Raw genomic sequence first — 20,464 nt, 5'->3', positions numbered from 1 at the left:
TATCATATCCATTTTTTTTTTACTATTAGGGACATTTTCCCTTTTCACAGCAAAATATTTGCAGTAGTGACTTTAATGTGCAGTTAAGACTCTGGGTTACTTATCAGCAGCCTCTTGACTTTATATCCATTGGAGCCTTACCATGGCTGACTATGCATTACGACTCCAACTTCCTACATGCTGGGACATATGGACAAAATAATGTCACATTAGTGTAATACATTCATGACAAATAACTGGCCTAGTAGCAATGAAAATACATTTAATTGCATTATAAGTTGCTGTAGTTTGCTAAATTATCATCACACGTGGACAGAATTTTTAATGAAATCATAAATAAGCTAAATATATGGCCTGTAGGTAAATTTCCCCTGCTTAAATACTCCACAGCTTCTCTTCTTCTGGGCAACTTTGAACGATGGTAATCCTAGTAATCAAACTGTTAACTGTACCTGCATCAGTCTGTGCACATCAGATAATTAGCAACACCAACTACAGAATAAGAAAACAAGAATTATGCAATTTCGTAACTTCTTACTTTCATAGTTTTCAAATTGCCTCAACACCACAACAATGTGATAGAATTCCTGATATTCACCTCCAGCTTAAGATTTTAGCCAGCCCTATGGAGAATTGCTGGAGACATTACTGCTCTGTTCAGTTTACTTATTTCTGGTATATTGCTCACCATAGTACAACATTCTTCATAAATAGCTATTTTAAAAAGGTGCCTAATCTAACAAGCTTGCTAACGGTCAATGGGCAGTTTATTTAAAAGTTGTGCTTGTACCACTGACTCTTGCCTCAAAATTGTCTGCAAACTATTGTTTGTGGAGCAGTTTATACTGTGAGAAGGCTTCCTCCATTCTAGACTTCCCCGCTGTGAAAGGTCCGCACTAGCATGACAGCTTGATGATGGTCATTAGAATGAATTCAAAGTTTTCCAAAGTTTACCACCAAGGGAAACAATACTACATAGTAATTTCACCAGCTTGACTGGATCCTCTGATTGTGAGGATTCCACTGGAACAAACTGTGTCCATTTTACTACTACCACCACTGCAAAATAATAATACAATACATAAGGAAAAAAACACTGCCAATACAAAATATGATGAGAAAAACAAATTTAAAAAAAAAAGATGAAAAAGAATGTTTAGAGGCAGAGAAATGTAAAAAAAGAAAAAAAATAAAACAGCCAAATATAATCCTACAAAACCCACAGGGAAAAAAAAGATAAAAGACTTAAAAGGGCATGTTAAAATAGTAACATACAAGCTGGTGGTAATAGTGAAGTATTATGTAAACAAAATATCAATTAGTCAGTCTGAACAGAGATTGTATTCAAGACATCCTATAGACTAGAAGATTGTTGCAACCAGCACAAAAAAAAAAAAAAATCCCTCCATGATTTTAACCTGGACTCTGGAAAAAAAAACTAAAAAGGCTAACCCAGCAGATCTTAGAGGCCTTCTGACGAGTAGAGTTCTTTGATGAAATCTGGTGTCTGGTTATGTAGAGTCTTAAATGTGAAAAAAAGAGATTTTGACATGGATTGTCAAAGAAGCTCACAAGTGCAAAGATGATCTGGGTGATGTGGGAGCATCTGGTCTTTGTCAGAACTCAGACTGCATGATTCTGCACAAACTCAAGCTGAGCTACGGCTCGAGCACGAAGACAGTGAAACAAGGCATTAGAACAGGCAAAGAATATGAAACATTGTTGAGAAATAATAAAATACATTAAAACTGTAATATAAATTATAATAAATAATGCATTCTATAGGGTAAAGTCTTCCAAGACAAGAGGCTGACCATTAGATAAAGACTTGATTTGTTCTGTAAAACCTTCTCTACCGCAGTGGTTCTCAACTTCAGTGCTTGATATTGTTTTCCATTCCAGCCATTTATACTGATAATAAATAGCTGTGCACTGACAGCTGAATGGCATTAAGAGGTGTCAAACGAAACCAACAGTTCCTTAGTTTAGATAGAACCAAAGCATGACTAAATTAAAAGCAATGTTCAGATATTTTAATTCTCATAATTGAAAGTGCTTAAATTTGCAATCTCCATGTCCATTGCAGAGACTGGGAAAATGTGGTTAGGTGGCATGCTGCTCCAGAATTTATTGCTGTTAACAGAAATTGTTAATTCAACCGTACAATTTCTGTGTTTTCTTAAAGTCAAACTTCAGACAAGCTTTCTGGGCCTTTTACACTCCATGGAAGATGAAAATATTTTCAAAACTTCATACTACTCCCTCTGAAATGCAGTTGTCAAGTCTCTACAACCCTCTAAATCTTTAAACTACAAAGCTAGCATTGTCAGAATAAGTAAAATTTTGAAAATAAGATCCAGTTTGAAATATACTGACATTTTCTATTAAAGACAAGCCTTATTTTTTTCTTAAGAGTGTGAAGACTAAGCAAGGGGATTGAGGATGTTACATGGAGGTGTTTGAAAAGAGAGAGATGTGACTCAGAGGTACTCTATAAGGTGAACTGGACAGTTTCATGCCACTGTCATAGAAGCAGCGTTGAGTTTGTTACTCCCTTTTAAGATATAGGGCAATATAGACACAATAGGATTGCTGCCACAACTTTTACAAAAAGCTGATCAGGGTGCTCATTTAGACATGAAGCTGATACATTCAGATGCTGCCAGATTAACGTGAACTTTACATCTCTCGTCTCCCAATTACCACAATTTGTGTCAACATGGCACCTATTCCCTTAGTCAATAAAATATGAACACAAAGACATGGTACACATATTTTGAGATTCAGTCTGACATAGAGGATATCATTAACTCTAATGTCTGCCTGTAAAAAAATAGAAAATAACAGTATTTCTGAGCTTTTTGGCAGTATCATGGTAATCCAATAATCCAGTTGTCGAAGTCCATGTTCACACAGCAAACAGGACACGCTAACAGCTAATTTAGTATGCACTACACATATACAACACCAGTCACATGGCTGGTCCACAGGATCTGATCCAACAAAAGAGCTGCTGTAGCACAAAATGCTAAAAATTTTAATGCTGCCATGATAAAAAAAAAAAAAAAAAAAAAAAAGCATCTGTGGGAAAAACAATGTGATCCTTGGAGGTCCCACTTCGCAAATTCTAGCACTTAATGGACCTCTGTCCATTTTGACTAAACAATACAGACACAAAGTTCATTTTGTAGCTGTTTTCAAATCAGATTTTAAAGAGGTTTTTCAAATTCCTTCAAGCTCGGTGCCCAATTTAATTACAGGTACTGAACAAGTGGCAAGATCAATTTTCTGAACTGGTGGTTTCAATGTCAAGATCAAATTTTTGCCCTCGACCTTTAGGCCAACATGGAAGAGAAGTCCTTAAATTGTTAAGAGAAATCATAAATCGCTTCTTCAACAATTCCATGGCAAACTCCCTCTGCTGATGAAGATATAGCATTAAAAAAAAGCTCCAGAATCACAACTAAATAAGCCTTGTGGTTATTATTATTTATAAGCTCTACTGTGAGGAGATTTAAGAAGTGGCCCAGTACAGTTTTCCTGGATATGATAAAGAAGTTGTGTATGCGAATGTTGTTATGGGGACTTAAACTATATTAGAGAATGTTTTGAATAAAAATTGGGGGAAAAGAAAAACACAGTTTTACATGAATGCTTAAAAATTCCCTGCAGGCACTTGTTAAGACGTATAAAAATATTTTACTTTAAATAATAATTTGTGTCTGATATGATTTTTCCAAAAATAAAGTTCAATTACCTGGTTAGAATTTCTTTGAATGGCATCTGTGCCTCCTCCTTGCATGAATGTGGGAATATTTTTCATTTCAAAAATTTAATTGCTCGATGCAAGATGTCTACAATATCACTGAAAGACTTTTCTCAGTGTTTGTGTAATGCAGGTTCAAGCATCCACGTTGCACTTTTGAAAGGTGCTTATTCGGTAGTATTAGTTGTGATGCCACAAATCCAGCTCGTGTTTACATACCTTCAAATCAGATTTTAGTTGAGTTCAGATAAACTTCACTTTGACATAATTTGAAAAACAGCCTTATAATGTCAAACTGTGACTGAACTGATCAAAATGCATTTTGGAGCCAAGTGGGACTGTAACCTCAGTACCTGAGCAGAGGTGCTGTTGAGCTTCTGCAAGCCGTTCTCCAGGCGCTCCATCTTGGTGGTGAGGTCTTTGCTTTTCTGGCTCAGCAGACTGCGATACAGCTTGATCTGCTCCAGAAAAGACTTGGGTGTGGTGTAGTTGTAGCACCGCTCATTGTTCAGGTACTCCTTGGACGTTAGATTGACACTCATGTGGATATAAGCCATGAATTTACTGACTGACTCCTTCACTTGGGGCTGCAAGAATTACAAGTCACAGAATTGATTACTTCATATTCAAAACAGATGATGGTGCAGATTTAACTGCAGACAAATATTTCCTGAGGCTCAGGCTTCAAATTTAATTTTCAGGGCCTCTGGTCTGCGTTTTAAATTAATATCACATTGGTTGTGTCACAGTGGCTGACATTTAAAATTATATTTTCAGAGTGTGAACATCATTTTTGTGGGTGGCTTCATTCCTGTGTGTATATATATATTAAAGGATGAGCTTGTTCTCACGTCGATGTTGTCCACCTCCTGGAGAAACCTGAAGCTGACTGACTCCAGCGCCTCCTGTGGCCATTCATGGAACCAATCGATGGCTGTGCAGCTGACCACTGCGGGGAACTTCCTGTTGCGAACTCTCAGTTTACTGCCCACTGGAGAGAAACACAGGGCCACCTGCAATACATGAACAGACATCTAGAAAGTTCAAAAGAAACTAAATGTGAAGTCAGATGCAGTTCTGATGCCGATCATAGTCATTTTCTTTCTTCTGCGAGTACAACTGAAGTTACCATCAGACTGACAAAGGAAAGGCAGGGAACTCCTGCTCTGATTAGCCCCTCGTCCTGGTCAAGATGAGGAATGGAGAACTGTGAATTAATTATCTGCAGCTACATCATTAAGCAAATAAAGCTTCCAGCAAGCACGCAAATTAAAGCAGTGTGTTGGGCTGGGGAATACGTCAGACTGATTTTCACTGTTGGAGACTAACAGCTGGCTTGTTGAGGAGCTCAGCCAGACGCTTGATACCATTAGAGTGAAGAAACAAACATGCAGAAGTCACACCCAAAGACACTTCTTCAGGTAATTTATTCTGGAAAAATATGACCCTGCAAACTTATCTCACGCTGTCTGTGACAATTCATTTACACAGTGAAGATTCAGGAGGAACACTTTCACTACATTTAATGGAAAGTATATTATAAGGTTACATCTTTCAACTTATTAAACACAAATTTCAAAAAGTTTGTCTAAACCACTGGTTCTCAACTTGTGTTTTTTATCTTGTGATCCATTATTACAAAGCTATACAGTACAATGCAGCGTCATCCGGGCCATAGTAATCCTAACACAACTGGACTTCTCTTTTAGTTTTTTGGTTTCTGAAGATGCTTTACCTCTCATCCAAGAGGCTTATCTAACCCTAACTGACGCATAGGGAGTCCCAGATACATACTGTCACCCCACAAATTCACATGCCTCAAGCTGGAATTGGTAGCAACACTGGTTAGTTTCATAACTAACTAGATTTAGAGATGGCTGTCTCTAAACAGAGGGAGGGATGTACAACACCAATATCAGAGAAGTATAATGCAGTCCTGACATCTCTCCCCAGAAAGTACTACCCTCTTGAGTCATCCCTGACCTGGCAGTTTCAAAACCATTCATGCCTCCAGGCATGTGAGTCTGGGGTCTCGCATGCGTGACTAACTGTGGCATTTTTGGGTGACAATATATATCTAGTAAGAACTGAGGAACTCCTCTTGGAGAAAAGGTGAAACATCCTCTAGAACCAGAAAAAACAAACAAAAAAACAAAAAACAAAGAGAAGTCAAGTTGCCTTTTACTGAAGCTCTTAGAACCACTAGTGAGAGTATACAAGTATCCATGTAAAGACTATTTTACCCACCACTCTAACCTGGTATAACACACACCTTAGCTTCTTTATTCTCCACTTACCAATAAGCAATTTTAATAAACCAAATACATTTTGGAATATCACATTTAAGTGATAACTGAAACTTCAGATTTTTATTCACGGAGTGCTCTGAACATGGCAGTGACACATTATATATTGAGCCCTATGCAGCTTTCCTGGCAATGATGGGTCCTGTGATACTGTGTCTACACACACATTGTTTCTCAAAGGTGAAAAACAAGGTTCAAGTAGTTGCATATTTCTCATGTACTGGTGCCCCTCAGGTGCATTTCTGCACTTAGGTACATTTCCATGTATAGTGTCATATCAAAGTCGTTTATGGATGCATATAACAGTCCCTCCAGGATTTCGTGGGCATTTTTTCAGATTGTTGTGGCCGAAAATGTCTGAATTCTCAGCAGCTTTTATCTATATGTCAAATTTTAAAATTTTATTCATTTTATAAATTTTAAATTATCAACACGTATATGTTTATTCATTGATTCAACTGTCAACCAAAATTAATTTAAATTGAAAAAAATTACTTTTTGTGTCAAATATTGCTATTTGACAAAAATTAGAGTAATTTTGATTAATTAATTACAAAGTCTGCAATTAATTAGATTAATTCTTTTCATCGTGTCCCACCACTATTTTTTTTTTTTTTTTTGTATTCCACCACAATATTGCATGGGTGTAAAACAGTTTACTTCCGCTTTGGCGAAGAACATCAGGGAATTAATTGTTTTGCAGTATTTTTTGTTGATAAATGAGAGACATTAGAATGGGACATGTCTGCATCTTCAAACCAAAAACAAGGAAGGGAATTCAGTGACATACGTGCATTACGTTTGCACTGGGGACTGCAACGATTGATGGAACTAATGGAAGTGCTGGCCAAAATTGCGGAAAAGTTGCAGTGATTGGACATAATTGCAAGGTTGCACTGAATTCGTGGAGTTTGGTTGAATTCGCGTCAATTTGCTAGACAGAGGTGGCTATGTATGTGGGCAGTAAATTTTTTAATAACCTCATCTTCATAGGGAAACAGTCTGATTAACTTTACCAAATTGTGGTAAATCTCATCTGAAGTCCGTGAAGCAGGAGAGGGAGTGCTGTGATTTTCCTTTCATTAAAATGGTACACTGCTCCCGAAGCAGAGGCAGACTAATGATAATGTAGCATACTGCAAACAGTAAATGACAGGAGTAAAGTGCAGCCACAAAGTATCTGTTAAAACACTCATAATGCACGTACTGCTGTAGTGTTTGCAATGTGCCTATAAAACAGCTCTGAGCAAAAGCATATTGCAGAGTGGTTACTGAACAGCTTCTTGCTTATAGATGCTCTGACTCTGACATGTTTTCAGAGGATTTTTGACTTGACTGAAGTACTGAGTCTACTAATATATTAATTGATTGACACAAAAATAATGTGCAATTTTTTGGATAATGTAATAATAATAATAATAATAATAATAGTAATAATAATAATAATAATAATAATAATAATACATTTTATTTGAAGGCAGCTTTCTTGGGACTCAAGGACACCGTACAAACAAACATTTCCATATACACAATACACATTGAAAACAATAAAAAAAAAAAAAAACAGACGAGGCAGTTGGCATCAGATGGAATATGCAGTTGTGTAACAGATGTGTTTTGAGTTGTGATTTGAAATGGAGGAATGAGTCCATATTTCTCAGTTGGGGTGGCAATGAATTCCAGATGAATGCACTGCTCCCCATGGTGGTGAGACAGGCGGAGGGGAGAGACGGGTGAATAGAGGAGGATGACCTGAGGGAGTGGGACGGTGTAGGGACATGGAGGAGGTCGGACAGATACTGGGGGCGAGGTTGTGGATGGCTTTGAATGTTAACAGGAGGATTTTGTATTGGATGCGGAACTGAACCAGGAACCAGTGGAGCTGTTGAATTACAGGAGTGATGTGATGGAGGATGGAGGGGGTTCAAGTGATGATGTGTGCAGCTGAAGTCTAGACCAGTTGAAGCTTATGGAGGGATTTGTGAGGGAGGCTGAAGAGAAGTGAGTGACAGTACTCCAGACAGAAAGTGACGAGGCTGTGGACAAAGATGGTGGCGATGTGGAGGGTGAGGGAGGGGTGGAGACGATTGATGTTTCGTAGGTCAAAGTAGGCAGACCGGGTGATGTTATTGATGTGATATTGAAAAGCTGTCAAGGATGACACCCAGACTCTTAATCTAGGAGAGGGTGAAACAGAGGAGTTATCAATGTTGATAGAAAAGCTGTTGGTTTTGGATAAAGTGGATTTGGTGCCGATGAGGAGAACCTCAGTTTTATTACAGTTTATTACAGTTGAATCGGGTTTTTATTTCAGTAATGCAATCAGTGAGGAGGTGGGTGGGAGAGTGGATGAGAGTTTACTGGTGAGGTAGAGCTGGCTGTCATCTGCATAGCAGTGGAAATGAATGTTAAATTTGCGGAAGATATTGCCGAGGGGAATGAGGTAAATGATGAAGAGGAGGGGACCCAGGACAGAGCCCTGGGGCACACCTGTGGTGATGAAGGAGGGGACGGATTTAAAGGACTTGAATTGAGTGAACTGAGTGCGGCCAGAGAGGTAGGAAATGAACCAGTTTAATGGTGTAAAGACTGGAATATACTTTCCGCATGACCGAGCCGCGCGGAAATCAGCCGCACAGAAATCCACGCGACAGAACATGTGTGCATTTATATTCTGTGCGGCGTCTGCTCCCAAACTGCAAGGGGCCATGTATCGCAAACACACGTCTACCTGGTCTACTCTAGTAACAAACTAGAGAAGAAGAAGTCTGCTTCCAAACTGCAGGGGGCAGTGTATCTCAAACACACGTCTACCTGATCTACTCTGGTACTAAACTAGAGAAGAAGAAATTTGCCATTGTTTACACCACTAACAACATGGCATTTTACCGAATAAAAACATTTCAGAAGTTAGTTTTAATTTCACACCATGAATTGTTCATAACCCAGTTACCATGGTGAGCTCTGTGTGATGAATCGTAAGTGCATGTATTTCTAGACTTCAGCTATGAGTAGGTCCTGGCCCTCTGCCATGTTTTTCCATGCGACTCCGTCCGCCTTGTTTAGAAAAATGTCGAGGTGCGTGGAGCGGAAATTTTCCGCATGGAAAGGCCGCTCGAGGAGGCGTGGGTGCAAAAATGACATAATTTTTCCGCACGGAGCCGCACAGACCTCGTGGACGCGGCAAGCATAAAACAAGCTTAAGTGATGCCAAAAGAAGAGAGTCTGTTGAGGAGGGTGGTGTGACAGATGGTATTAAAGATCGCACTTAGATCAGGGAGGATCAGGATGGTGAGGAGTCCAGAATCAGTTGCCATGCGGAGATCACTGGTCATTGATTTTGATAAATGCTGTTTCTGTGCTATGAAGTGGATGGAAAGCAGACTGGAACTGTTCATACAGATTATTGCGGGATAGGTGACAGCGGAGTTGGGAGGCAACTGTTTTTTCCAGGATTTTGGAGATGAACGGTAGATTCGAGATAGGACGGTAGTTCTTGAAGTTGGAGTGGTCTGCACCAGGTGTTTTCAAAATTGGGATGATGGCAACAGTTTTGAAGGATGTCGGAATAGTTCCAGTGGTGAGAGAGGAGTTTATGGTGGCAGAGATGAGGGGAACCAGAGAGGGGAGGCAGGCTTTGACCACTTGTGTAGGGAGAGAGTCCAGTTGACAGGTGGATGGCTTGGATTTCTGTATGAGTTCTGTGATTTCTGAGAGAGTGGGGAGCTGGAAGGAGCAGAATGAGTGTGTGGATGGGTAAAAGTCAGCTGAGATGCTGAAGTGAGGGTTTGAACCAAAGTACTGGTGGATTTTCAGATTTTTTGCAGTGATAAAGGACATAATGGAGTTGCAGAAGGAGGTTGTGTACAAGTGAAGGGGGAGAGAGTCCTGGGGTTGAGTGTTAGTGTTAAGCAGGGAGAACAGCGACTTCGTGTTTACTGGGGTAGTATTGTGTTTTGGTGCTGGCAATGGAGTCCTTATAATGTAGGACGTGGTTATTGTATATTTCTTTGTGAATATTGAGACCAGTTTTTCTGTATAGCCGCTCAAGTTGCCGACATTTGGCTTTCATGAGCCAAAGATCAGGGGTGAACCAAGGGGCGGAGATGGAGAAAGAAACAGATTTGGTTTTTAACAGAGCAGAAGAATTAAGAATATTATGGAGTCCAGTGTTGTAATGAGAAAACAGTTCATCAGGGGTGGATAGATTGTGGAAGCCAAGGAGGCATTTGATACTTGAAGTAAGAGTGGCTGGGTTAATATTCTTAGTATTGCGGAATGAGATGAGACGTGGTGTCTTAGTGATGGAAAGAGTGAGTTTCACTGTAAATGAGAGGAGAAAGTGGTCAGTTAATGGGGCGTTCATCGGCTGAAAAGTCCAGAGGGGTGACACCAGAGCAACAGATTAAGACCAGAATATGTCCTTTGAAGTGTGGGGGAATAGTGGTCTGCTGCTGAAATCCAAAACTCTCTAAACAGGATGTGAAGTCTTTGGTAAGGAGGAGATTGGCATTGTCCATGTGGATATTCAAATCGCCCAGCAGTATTATGTTTGGTGAGATAGAGGATAGATGGGTGAGGAAAGCAGCAAAATCATTTAAAAAGTCACTATTCAGTTTAGGGGGACGGTAAACCGTAGCAATGATGGTCGGAGTGGGACCAGATAACTCTCAGAAGGTGGATTGAATGAGCTGGAGACGGGCACAGACACTGGCGAGACTTTCCACTTCTCACAGTGAATTATCATGAGGCCTCTGCTGCGACCGGAGCCACGGGGTTGACAGGTGCAACCAAGCCCAGGAGGAGTGGATTCATTCAGCTGTGAAAAGTCATTGGGCTGTTGCCATGTCTTGGTTAAACAAAGAAAGGCTATCTTATGGTCAGTGATGAGGTCCTAAATGAGATGTCCTTTGCTTGCCAGTGAGTGGATGTTGAGCAGAGCGAAGTTGAGTGAGGTGTTGTCACAGCTGGTGGTGGTGCTAGCCGACCAAGCTAGGTGGGCTAACATGCTGTGGTTGACAACCCGGCTGGTGGAGCGTGAAGGGCATCGAGAGCTGGACCGGATGAATTTTATTGCTGTTGAGCTGCTTTGGTGGAAATTCCACCGGGACCCTCGCTGGATGTATCTCCAATGGAAGGTGATGTCCGGGCTGAAATGAGGAGCTGCTGGTGAAGGTCCAGGCAGGTGATAACACAGCTGGAGCAGTTCAGCAGACGAGTGCTTGAGCAAACCCGTCACTGGCAGGTGAACAGGCAGTAGGAAAAGCCAGACACATACGGACCAGACGTATGTCCTATTGGCCCACATTGTGGAGGAGTAATCAGGTAGCGTCAACGCCCAGGTAAAAATGCCAAGTGAGGCTCAAGCCGGGACTGGACAGAGCTAATGCTGGTTATAAACTCCTCAGATGGTGGTGCCGGCAAATCATAAAAATATTCCAACTGAGGACAATTGCAGGGTCCAATAAGGTCATAAAACCATAAAAAGTCTCTAAAAAGTTAAAAAGTTAGTGACGAGCAGTGGCAGCAAGTTGCGCCAGCATTCACTCGTCAGATATCTTGATAATGTACGTCTTTTTTGAAAGCAAGGATGCCAACAATATACTCTGCCCAACATCTTAAATGTGAATATGTGTTGGTGTCCAAATATGTAGTAATAAAAGAAATATCTGTGTTGTGATCAGAAAAACAAACAAACAAAAACCCTTCTGTTTAAAGATTTGGAAAGTAAATCTTCTGAACTTGAAGAGGATTAAGAATTGCTACTTTAAAGAGTAAAAATAACAATACATTTACTTCAAATAAAGCTATTTAGGGTCATGTGATGGTGGCAAGGTGATCACAGCGTTTTGGTCTGAGCTCCGCGCCGCTTGGCTGTATAAACTCATTTATCCTGTTTTCAACCATACATGGGAGCTATTTTTCTTTTGAGTGTTGCATGTTATGTCCTTAGAACACTTTTGGCCGCAGTCCTTCGATAACATGGGAAGAACCCAAGCGAACAAAGACAAGAAGGACGTGCTCTCTGAACCCGAAGAGGGCTCTCAAGATGGTGACTAGGTCGATTATGATATCTCCGATGGACTGGACCTAGCTCTCACTAAGGCTCTCAGTCTCATGACGGCTAACATTATAAAAGTGATTGATGAAAAACTTAGCCCTCTGGCTTTGACTATTAATAAACATGCTGCAGAGCTCCAGTCTGCTGGTAACCAGCTTGACAAAGCAGAGGCTAGCCAGCTAGCTGTCGAAAATACCACCACCGTACACGAGCCCTGGATTGCTGAGCTGGAAAAGCAGTTCAGTGCTTTGACAGAGTGTTTGGACATGGTGGAGAACTACAACAGACGCTTAAATATTCAGGTCATCGGCCTGGCAGAAGACACAGACAAGGGGCAACCGGCGGATTTCTTTGAGACGTGGCTGCCCCATGTCCTCCAGCTGACCACAAAAGCTGGGCGTATTAAGCTCGAAAGAGCACACCGCTCCCTCACACGTAAACCAGAACCGAGATCGCTGCTACTGTGGTTCCACACATTCCGAGACAAACAGAGGGTGATGGAGGCGGCGCGCAAAGCCAATCAAGATGGCGGTTTAATCTACAACGGATCCAGGCTGTCATTCTTCAGTGATTTCTCCTCGGCTGTGATGAAGAGACGCAAGGCATACGATGCAGTGAAACAGCGGCTGTGAGAGCGTGGGATACCTTATGCCCAGCTATTTCCCGCTACTCTGCAAGTGACCCACGGAGACTCCAGAAAGAGATCCAGTCCAGTCCAGTTTCTTGTTTAAGTGAACACCCAGGTGCCTGTAAGAGTCCACAATCTCAATGTCCATTCCCTGGATGTTCACTGATGAAGGAGAAGTGTGTCTGTTCCTGCTAAAGTCCACCACCAGCTACTTGGTTTTCACTGCATTGATCTGGAAGCAGTTCAGCAGGCACCAGTCCACAAAGTCCCGGTTAAGTTCTCTGTACTCCTCCTCATCTCCATCCGTGATGAGACTGACGATGGCGGAGTCATCAGAGAACTTCTGAAGATGGCAGTTTGTGGTGTGATGAGAAAAGTCTGCAGTGTAGAGGGTGAAAAGAAAAGGGGCAAGGACAGTCCCCCTGAAGCGATCACGATAACTTGAAAATTCCCTCGGCAGGTAGTATGGTCTCATGCTAACAGCTAACATTTCAATGTCCCTGCTGCAAAGTTTTTGTTTGTTAGTGATATGTCTAGGGTTACACCATCTATCATTAACAAACACAGCCAGTCCCTCTCCTTTCCTCTTACCGCTTTCCTTCGTCCAGTCTGCTCGCAGCAACTGAAAGCCGTCCAACGCAGCATTAGAGTCTGTTTTTACATCCGCTAGCCAGGTCTCCGTTAATAGCATGATGCTACACTGCCGGTATTCCCGCTGGTGTCGTGGTAGCGCCATAAGCTCATCCATCTTGTTGCCGATGGATCTTACGTTCCCAGTGATGAGGAAGGGTTTGTACCGTCTCCTCCTGTTGCGGCGTTGGGTCCCCGCACGGCTTCCCCTTCTCCTACTCTTAAGCTCGCAGGGGACATCAGGCCTCTCACCGGTTAGCCTCGCAGTGCTACAGAGGTAACAGCTGGTCTCTAGAGTAAACAACAGGGTCACCGCTGCACCCTGGGTCTTCTATCACTGATGCAGACAGTAGATTCAAAAATAGAAGAAAATTCAAAGCAAACTCTGCTAATTTTGTGTCCATTATTGACAATAATTACTAGTGCAACTTCACCAAAAAAAAACAAAACAGGAGAAAGCAAGAGGAAAAAGAAAATGAGCAGAAAAGAATACTTGACGAGTGAGAGCTGCTGTAACTAGCTGCCACTAGAGCGGTGCCATTTTAGAAGTATATGTAGAAGCAATAAGTATAATTTACATTATTTTATTCTACTCTGTATAAGTCCGAACAGCCTGACGATGCCCTAGCCCTCATGCAAGAATTTTTCTTAGATATGGGCCTCCCTCAAGTTACAGAGGACCAAAAATTGCAACTAAATGTTCCGATCACAAAAGAAGAAGCTCTGCTTGCCCTGAAGTCTGTGCCACCTGGTAAGGCCCCAGGACCAGATGGTTTTGGATGTGAGTTTTATGAGGAGTTTAGCTTTAGCCTCCTGGATCCTCTTTTAGCTATGTTTAACCATTCATTTCAAAGTGGAATTTTACCCCAGTCACTTAGAGAGGCCAACATCTCCCTTATTCTTAAAAGGGGAAAGTGCCCTGACAGCTGCACCTCCTACCGACCAATAGCTTTACTTAATGCCGATCAGAAACTGCCTTCCAAAATATTTGCTATGCGACTGGATAAAGTGTTACCTCACATTATTAAGGAGGACCAAACTGGCTTTATTAAGTATCGGCACTCTTATGACAACATCAGGTATCACAGAGTTCCAAGGACCCAGCCCTGGTACTTCCCTTGATGCAGAGAAGGCTTTTGACCGGGTCGAGTGGTCATATCTACACTATGCTCTGGAACAATTTGGCCTGGCTGGTAATTTTGCAAATTGGGTCAAGATTCTGTATAATTCTCCAACTGCAGCTGTCCTGACCAATGAACTGAGGTCTAGTAATTTCCCCCTCCACCGAGGTAACAGCCAGGGTGACCCCCTCAGCCCATTGCTTTTTGGTATAGCTAGTGAGCCTTTGGCGCAGGCAGTGAGATGGAGTGCTTTGACATCTGGTATTTTGGTTGGTGGGAGGGAGCACTAAATTACATTATATGCGGATGACGTTTTGATGTTCTTGTCTCGTCCTGAAACATCTATTCCGTGTCTGACTAAATTGATCTCCTCATTCGGCGCCTTTTCAGGATACAGAATCAACCTAGGAAAATCCGAGGCTATGCCATTGACAACATCAGTTCCAATCATGGCAGAGCCCTTTCCTTTTCGCTGATCTCCCTCTGGTTTCACTTACTTGGGAGTGTATATCACACCTACATATGATCAGGTGTATAAATCAAACTTTGTTCCACTTTTAGACACTCTAAAGGTTGATTTGGATCGCTGGGCCCCTTTACCCCTCTCCTGGTTGGGCAGAGTTGCTCTTATTAAAATGAACATTCTACCCAGACTGCTGTACCCACTGCAAATTATCTTTATTCTTTTATCAAACAGGGTTATTAAGTTGTTGGAAGGCTGGTTAAGTGCTTCTATCTGGAGCAAAAGGAAACCCAGAATCAAGATGACAAAACTTCAAATGGCTGGTTCTGATGGTGGTTTGGATGTTCCTAATGTGAGACTATATCAGCTTATGGCTCACCTACGGGTGACAGCTGAATGGCTTAAACAAGATCCAGCCTCCATTTGGCTTGATGTACAATCCTCTCAGTCCAAATGTCCCCGGCTTAACCTGTTATTTGTGAATAATTCCGATGTGATTAAGAAGCTCTGTATTAATCCCATCACTTTAAGCACAGTTAAAGCTTGGAGATCCATTCGCATCATAGAGGGTCGTGTCCACCTAACAGCTCCTCTTGCTCCTATTTTGGGTGGCCCGGACTTCCTGCCAGACTGCCTAGACCAAGGATTCAGAGCCGGGTATATCTGTGGGCTAGCAAGACTGGGAGACTTGTTTGCTGGCCAGACTTTGCTCTCCTTTCAACAGTTACAGCAGCGATATGGCCTACACAAGAGAGAGTTTTTCAGATATGTACAAATCAGACGTTTTGTTGTAAAAGACACAACTCTGACAACTAATAGTGCAGCCTCATCTGTGGAAAGTGACCTGTCTTCTCAGATGTCTAGGAAACGTATTAGTATTTTCTACAAGATACTTACTTCCAGTCTACCTCTAACCACCCAGCCCACCAAGGAAGCTTGGGAGAAAGACCTGGGCATCTCTATACATGACGCGGCCTGGCGGAAAGTGTGGGCACACGCTATGGATATATCTGTTTGTAACCGGACCAAATCTATTCAGCTTAGGATTGTGCATCACACCCATATTACACCTGTTCTCAAAAACAAACTGGATTCGAACTCTTTCCCACTGTGTTGTAAATGCAACACTGAGACTGGTGATTATGTACACTGTTTCTAGTCTTGTGCTAAGCTACAGTGGTATTGGCTTGATATTATGAATGAACTATCCATTATTTTTGGCAAGTCAATACTGCTGGATCCTATGTGCCTCATACTCGGTCTCCCCGATGTTCATATTTCTAACAGCAAGCATAAAAGTCTGTTAAAATTACTGACCTTTGCTGCAAGGAATAACATTCTGCCCTTTTGGAGAAAGGACGCCACCCCAACAAAGAAACCGTTACATAATCTCATCATGGACTGTATTCCCAGTGAATATATTACTGTAGCTGCATTCAACAGTGGATGCTTTTCATAAAGTTTGGGAACCATACTTAAACTATATTGGACCTACACTGTCTTTCCCCATATTACAAGGATTTCCTAAACTGGCCTAGCCTGCCTATGTAAATTCCTGTCTGATGTAAAATTTGTTATTGTCTTGTCACACCTGAGCTATTTCTGTTTTGTTTTGTTCTTCATGTTATGTTCGTGTTTGTTTTCTAAAAAATTCAAATAAACTTTTTTTTTTAAAAAAGCTATTTTGTGGAAAATAAACCAGGAAGCACTTAGCTGCTCTTGCAAAACAAGTCCAAAATTATTCATACCCCTTGCAATCTGTCACAGTCTATGGGAAAATCCAAGGTTCCATACCATTCCAAATAGTCCAAACTGTTTTAAAGCATCCTAACTACCCTGATTCATTGGGAAAAGCTGTTTTAATCAACTCAACAGGTGAAAAACAGCAGTTCTCTGCAGTTGGTTTGTGGACAGTCATGACTAGGACAAAGGAGCTCACTGAGGATCTGCGGCTGAGCTTGTGGCTGCTCACAAGTCAGGAAAGGGCTATAAAGCCATATCTAAATGTTTTCAAGTTCCAGTGGCTACAATACAAAGTATTAGTAAAAAATGCAAGACGTTCCACATCGTGGAACATCTCAGAGGATGTGGTTGGAAGCCAAAAGTGACACCTGTGCTGGCCAGGAGGATAATGAGAGAAGCGAAAAAGAATCCAAGGATCACCACCAAGGCCATCCTGGAGAATCTGGACCCTGCTGGTGGCAACGTCTCAAGGCAGACAGTCCAATGGACACTGCACACTATGCAGATGATGACACTATGATCCATGGGTTCCATGGATGTGGACGAAAGAGGATGCCACTTTTCCAGATAAGGCACACAAAAGCCCGCTTGGCCTTTTCAAATGCTCATCTGGACAAAGGAGAAGACTTCTGGTCTTCTGTTTTATGGTCAGATGAAACAAAAATGTAATTGCTTGGCCACAATGATGTAGCCTTCATTTAGCGTAAGAAAGGAGAAACCTAAACCCTAAGAACACCATCCCCACTGTCCAACATGGTGGTGGGAAACTCATGCTTTGGGGGTGTTTTTCAGCCAGTGGACCAGGGAACCTAATCACAGTAAACGGCACCATGAAAAAATAGGTATTCATCAAGATTCTCAACAACATCATCAAGCAGTCTGCAGAGAAACTTGGCTTTGGGCACCACTGAATATTTCAGCATGACAACGACACAAAACACACAGCAACAGTAGTGAAGAAATAGTTAACGGTCAAAAACATAAACATTTTGGAGTGGCCCAGCCAGAGCCCTGACTTGAATCCAGCTGAGAATCTGTGGAGGGAGCTAAAGATCAGGGTGATGGCAAGGAGACCCTCCAACCTGAAAGAGGTGGAGCTCATTGCAAAAGATGAATGGGCAAAAATACCAGTGGAGACTTGCACAATGCTGGTCAGCAATTATAGGAAGTGTTTGATTGGTGTAATAGCTAATTAAAACTTTTCTATTGATTATTGACAAGGGTATGAATAATTCTGGACATGCCACTTTTTGTTCAAATGTAAATAAAAGCTGAGAAATTATTTTTTCCACAATGATGGCTCTTTTACATATACACATCACGTCTTATTATCTTTTGAGAGACACCTGTGTCATTTCCAATCAAAAAAAAAACAAAAAACTTACTGGTTGAATAAAAGTAACTAAGTCAAAATTTGCTAGGGGTATGAATAATTTCGGGCTTCACTGTATATCAAATAATGAGGGGCCATTTTGTTTAAAGTTGTAGAAAAATTTACATTTTAGGCCAAGATCATAGATTTTATAAAAATTAGCACATATATATTGTGTCTGTAGGATTTGTACAAATAATTTTCTGTCTGGAGAACTTACACTAGATAGGGGTATGAGACAGTGTTGCCCAATTTCCCCCCCACACAGTACAGAGCATGCCATTATACCATATCAGTCTCCATATAACATCCCCATACTACACTTGTATGCAAGGATCCACTGATCCAAAGGCTTTTTCTGCTCCAAGTAGTTACAGCAATAATGTAACAATGTTAAATTTGCAAACTGGTGCTCAACACACAGCATTTCATGCAGAGACACACAGCCCCGCAAATGTTATGGAAACATTATGAATGAGATTAGCCAACATTTTTGAGAAAGTGCCCTTTCCATCCAGATAGACAATTTTAAGATGGAGAACCAAACAGTTAGAAATCCACTCTTTATAAGCTCGTGCCTGTGGGATTGTCTCCCTTATTTATTAATTCCCCAACCTAGGGAGGATGGGAATGAGACGAGGGTAGAGGATGTGGGTGGTGGTGGTGATGCACACTGTAATAATGACAGGATAAGCAACTCTCTCCTTCCCCAGGGGGGACAAAGCGACTACAAATTGGTGAAATTATCTGCCGCTAAACACAGGCTTTTCTGCTCATTCCAGTGATTTATAATGACGTCCACCACCTCTCAATGTATTCAAGTTCATCTGAAAATGTCAGGGAAGAAAATTGTCTGGGGAGAGGCTTCGTCATAAAGCTAGATGTTTATCCAAGTATAAGCATTTTTTTGTTTTTTTGGAATAGTAAATTAGAGTCTGAGGTAGCAAGCTATTGCTATATTAAGAGAGGATGGAGATCAAATACAGACGCAGTTCTTTGAGAAAGATTAATGGCAAACTTCCCCCCTGAAGAGAGACACTGAGAACAACTCTGTCTGGATAATTACTTGTGAAATTCAAGTAAAAAAAGAATGCACAGCTTTTTGTCCTGTACATGTCTGACTATCTGATTGCTTCACCTTGAGCTGTCTGCGAACGCGGTCGATGAAGAACTTCCAGCAGGTTTCTCTCGTATCCATCAATCCTGAGCTGCGAACCTCTGGCCTCATGCTGCCAATGATGTTCTCTACTTCGTCGTCTGGGAACAGGTCAGGAATCTCTCCTATAAGTAATGAAATAAAACACATTGGGGGGATTGTCAAGTTTGCAGGCAGCTGTCGCATTTTGCATTTCGTATTTTTTCTGTGAGTGAAGTAAACTAGTACAAGAATTCTTGAGAAGTTTCTTATCTTGTTAAGATCTGAGCTGACACTGAGCACCGAGAATCTTATATCAAATCTAGGTGTGTTAATGGAAGTGGTGGTGGCAGCAGGAGTTAATACAGGAAACTTATGCTAATGACAAGATCTGCTGTAAGTCACAGTCTCAACGGAGTAAAGATGAGCAGTGCAATGAACATCTATGTTGAAGTACAGTACATACAGCACCTGAAACTATTAGTATCCAACCTGATCTAAATTCACTTGTGCTTAATCTCTAATGGACTCTAAGTGCTGCACTGGCGTAACATTACCCCTTCCCCAAACCTGACTGTAATGCAGCCAGATGTCTAGACCAAAGTGACACTTTGCTTTAACTCATGTTTACTATCATGTTTTAATACAAAATGTCATCACAGGACCTGGTAATGAGCAGTTAACAGTATTTTGATGATGATAAAAAAATATATATACTTATGATATTAATGATATGTCGGTAATTACCATACTCTGCAACTGTACAATAAGCACAACACCTAAAAAAAAAATGTAGCTGTAACTGTAACCCTCTGGACCAAAGCTGTGCCCTTGTTCATGTTTGCTCCTGTCCCTTAAGTAGTCACGTTCACTTACAATTCCATCGTAGTTCAAAATTAATTTTTAGATACAAGTGTGGTGTTGTTTGATTTTCAACAATATGGTTGAGCTGACTGCTTACAGCCCTATTAAAGTTCAAAATACTTTAAGACTATGATAAACTCAGACCACATAAAGAAAAGCGAATTATGTTTCATGCACAGACTGTGTATAAAATATGGACATAGCCAGGGTGATCTCACACACTGCTTTGTGAACTAACATTTTAAAACCTTGAGTTTGGAATTTTTTTTGCGATTTTAGCCTTTGGAGTCCGAACGAATGTAACAAGTGAGGGGTGGATCTGACTAAGAACTCAAGAACACTAGGCACTGCGACACAATAACGACCTGTCAATCA

The 20,464-nt window shown here is 41.3% G+C and overlaps 1 protein-coding gene across 1 annotated transcript in view; it reads right to left on the bottom strand.

Annotated features, from left to right (window-relative positions):
• The window catches only part of dnah9 (dynein, axonemal, heavy chain 9), a 248,565-nt gene that overhangs the window by 81,247 nt on the left and 146,854 nt on the right, over window positions 1-20,464 (bottom strand). Inside the window, exons 52-54 of the mRNA XM_023276189.3 lie at window positions 19,229-19,371; window positions 4,618-4,779; window positions 4,120-4,353 (exon numbers count right to left, since the gene is read on the bottom strand). Coding sequence (XP_023131957.2) covers window positions 4,120-4,353; window positions 4,618-4,779; window positions 19,229-19,371 — 539 coding nt within the window. The remainder of the gene's footprint in view (window positions 1-4,119; window positions 4,354-4,617; window positions 4,780-19,228; window positions 19,372-20,464) is intronic.

This window comes from Amphiprion ocellaris, chromosome 18 (genome assembly GCF_022539595.1).
Source record: "Amphiprion ocellaris isolate individual 3 ecotype Okinawa chromosome 18, ASM2253959v1, whole genome shotgun sequence".
In the NCBI taxonomy this organism is placed as follows: domain Eukaryota; kingdom Metazoa; phylum Chordata; class Actinopteri; family Pomacentridae; genus Amphiprion; species Amphiprion ocellaris.
This window is presented reverse-complemented; position numbering and strand designations above follow the sequence as displayed.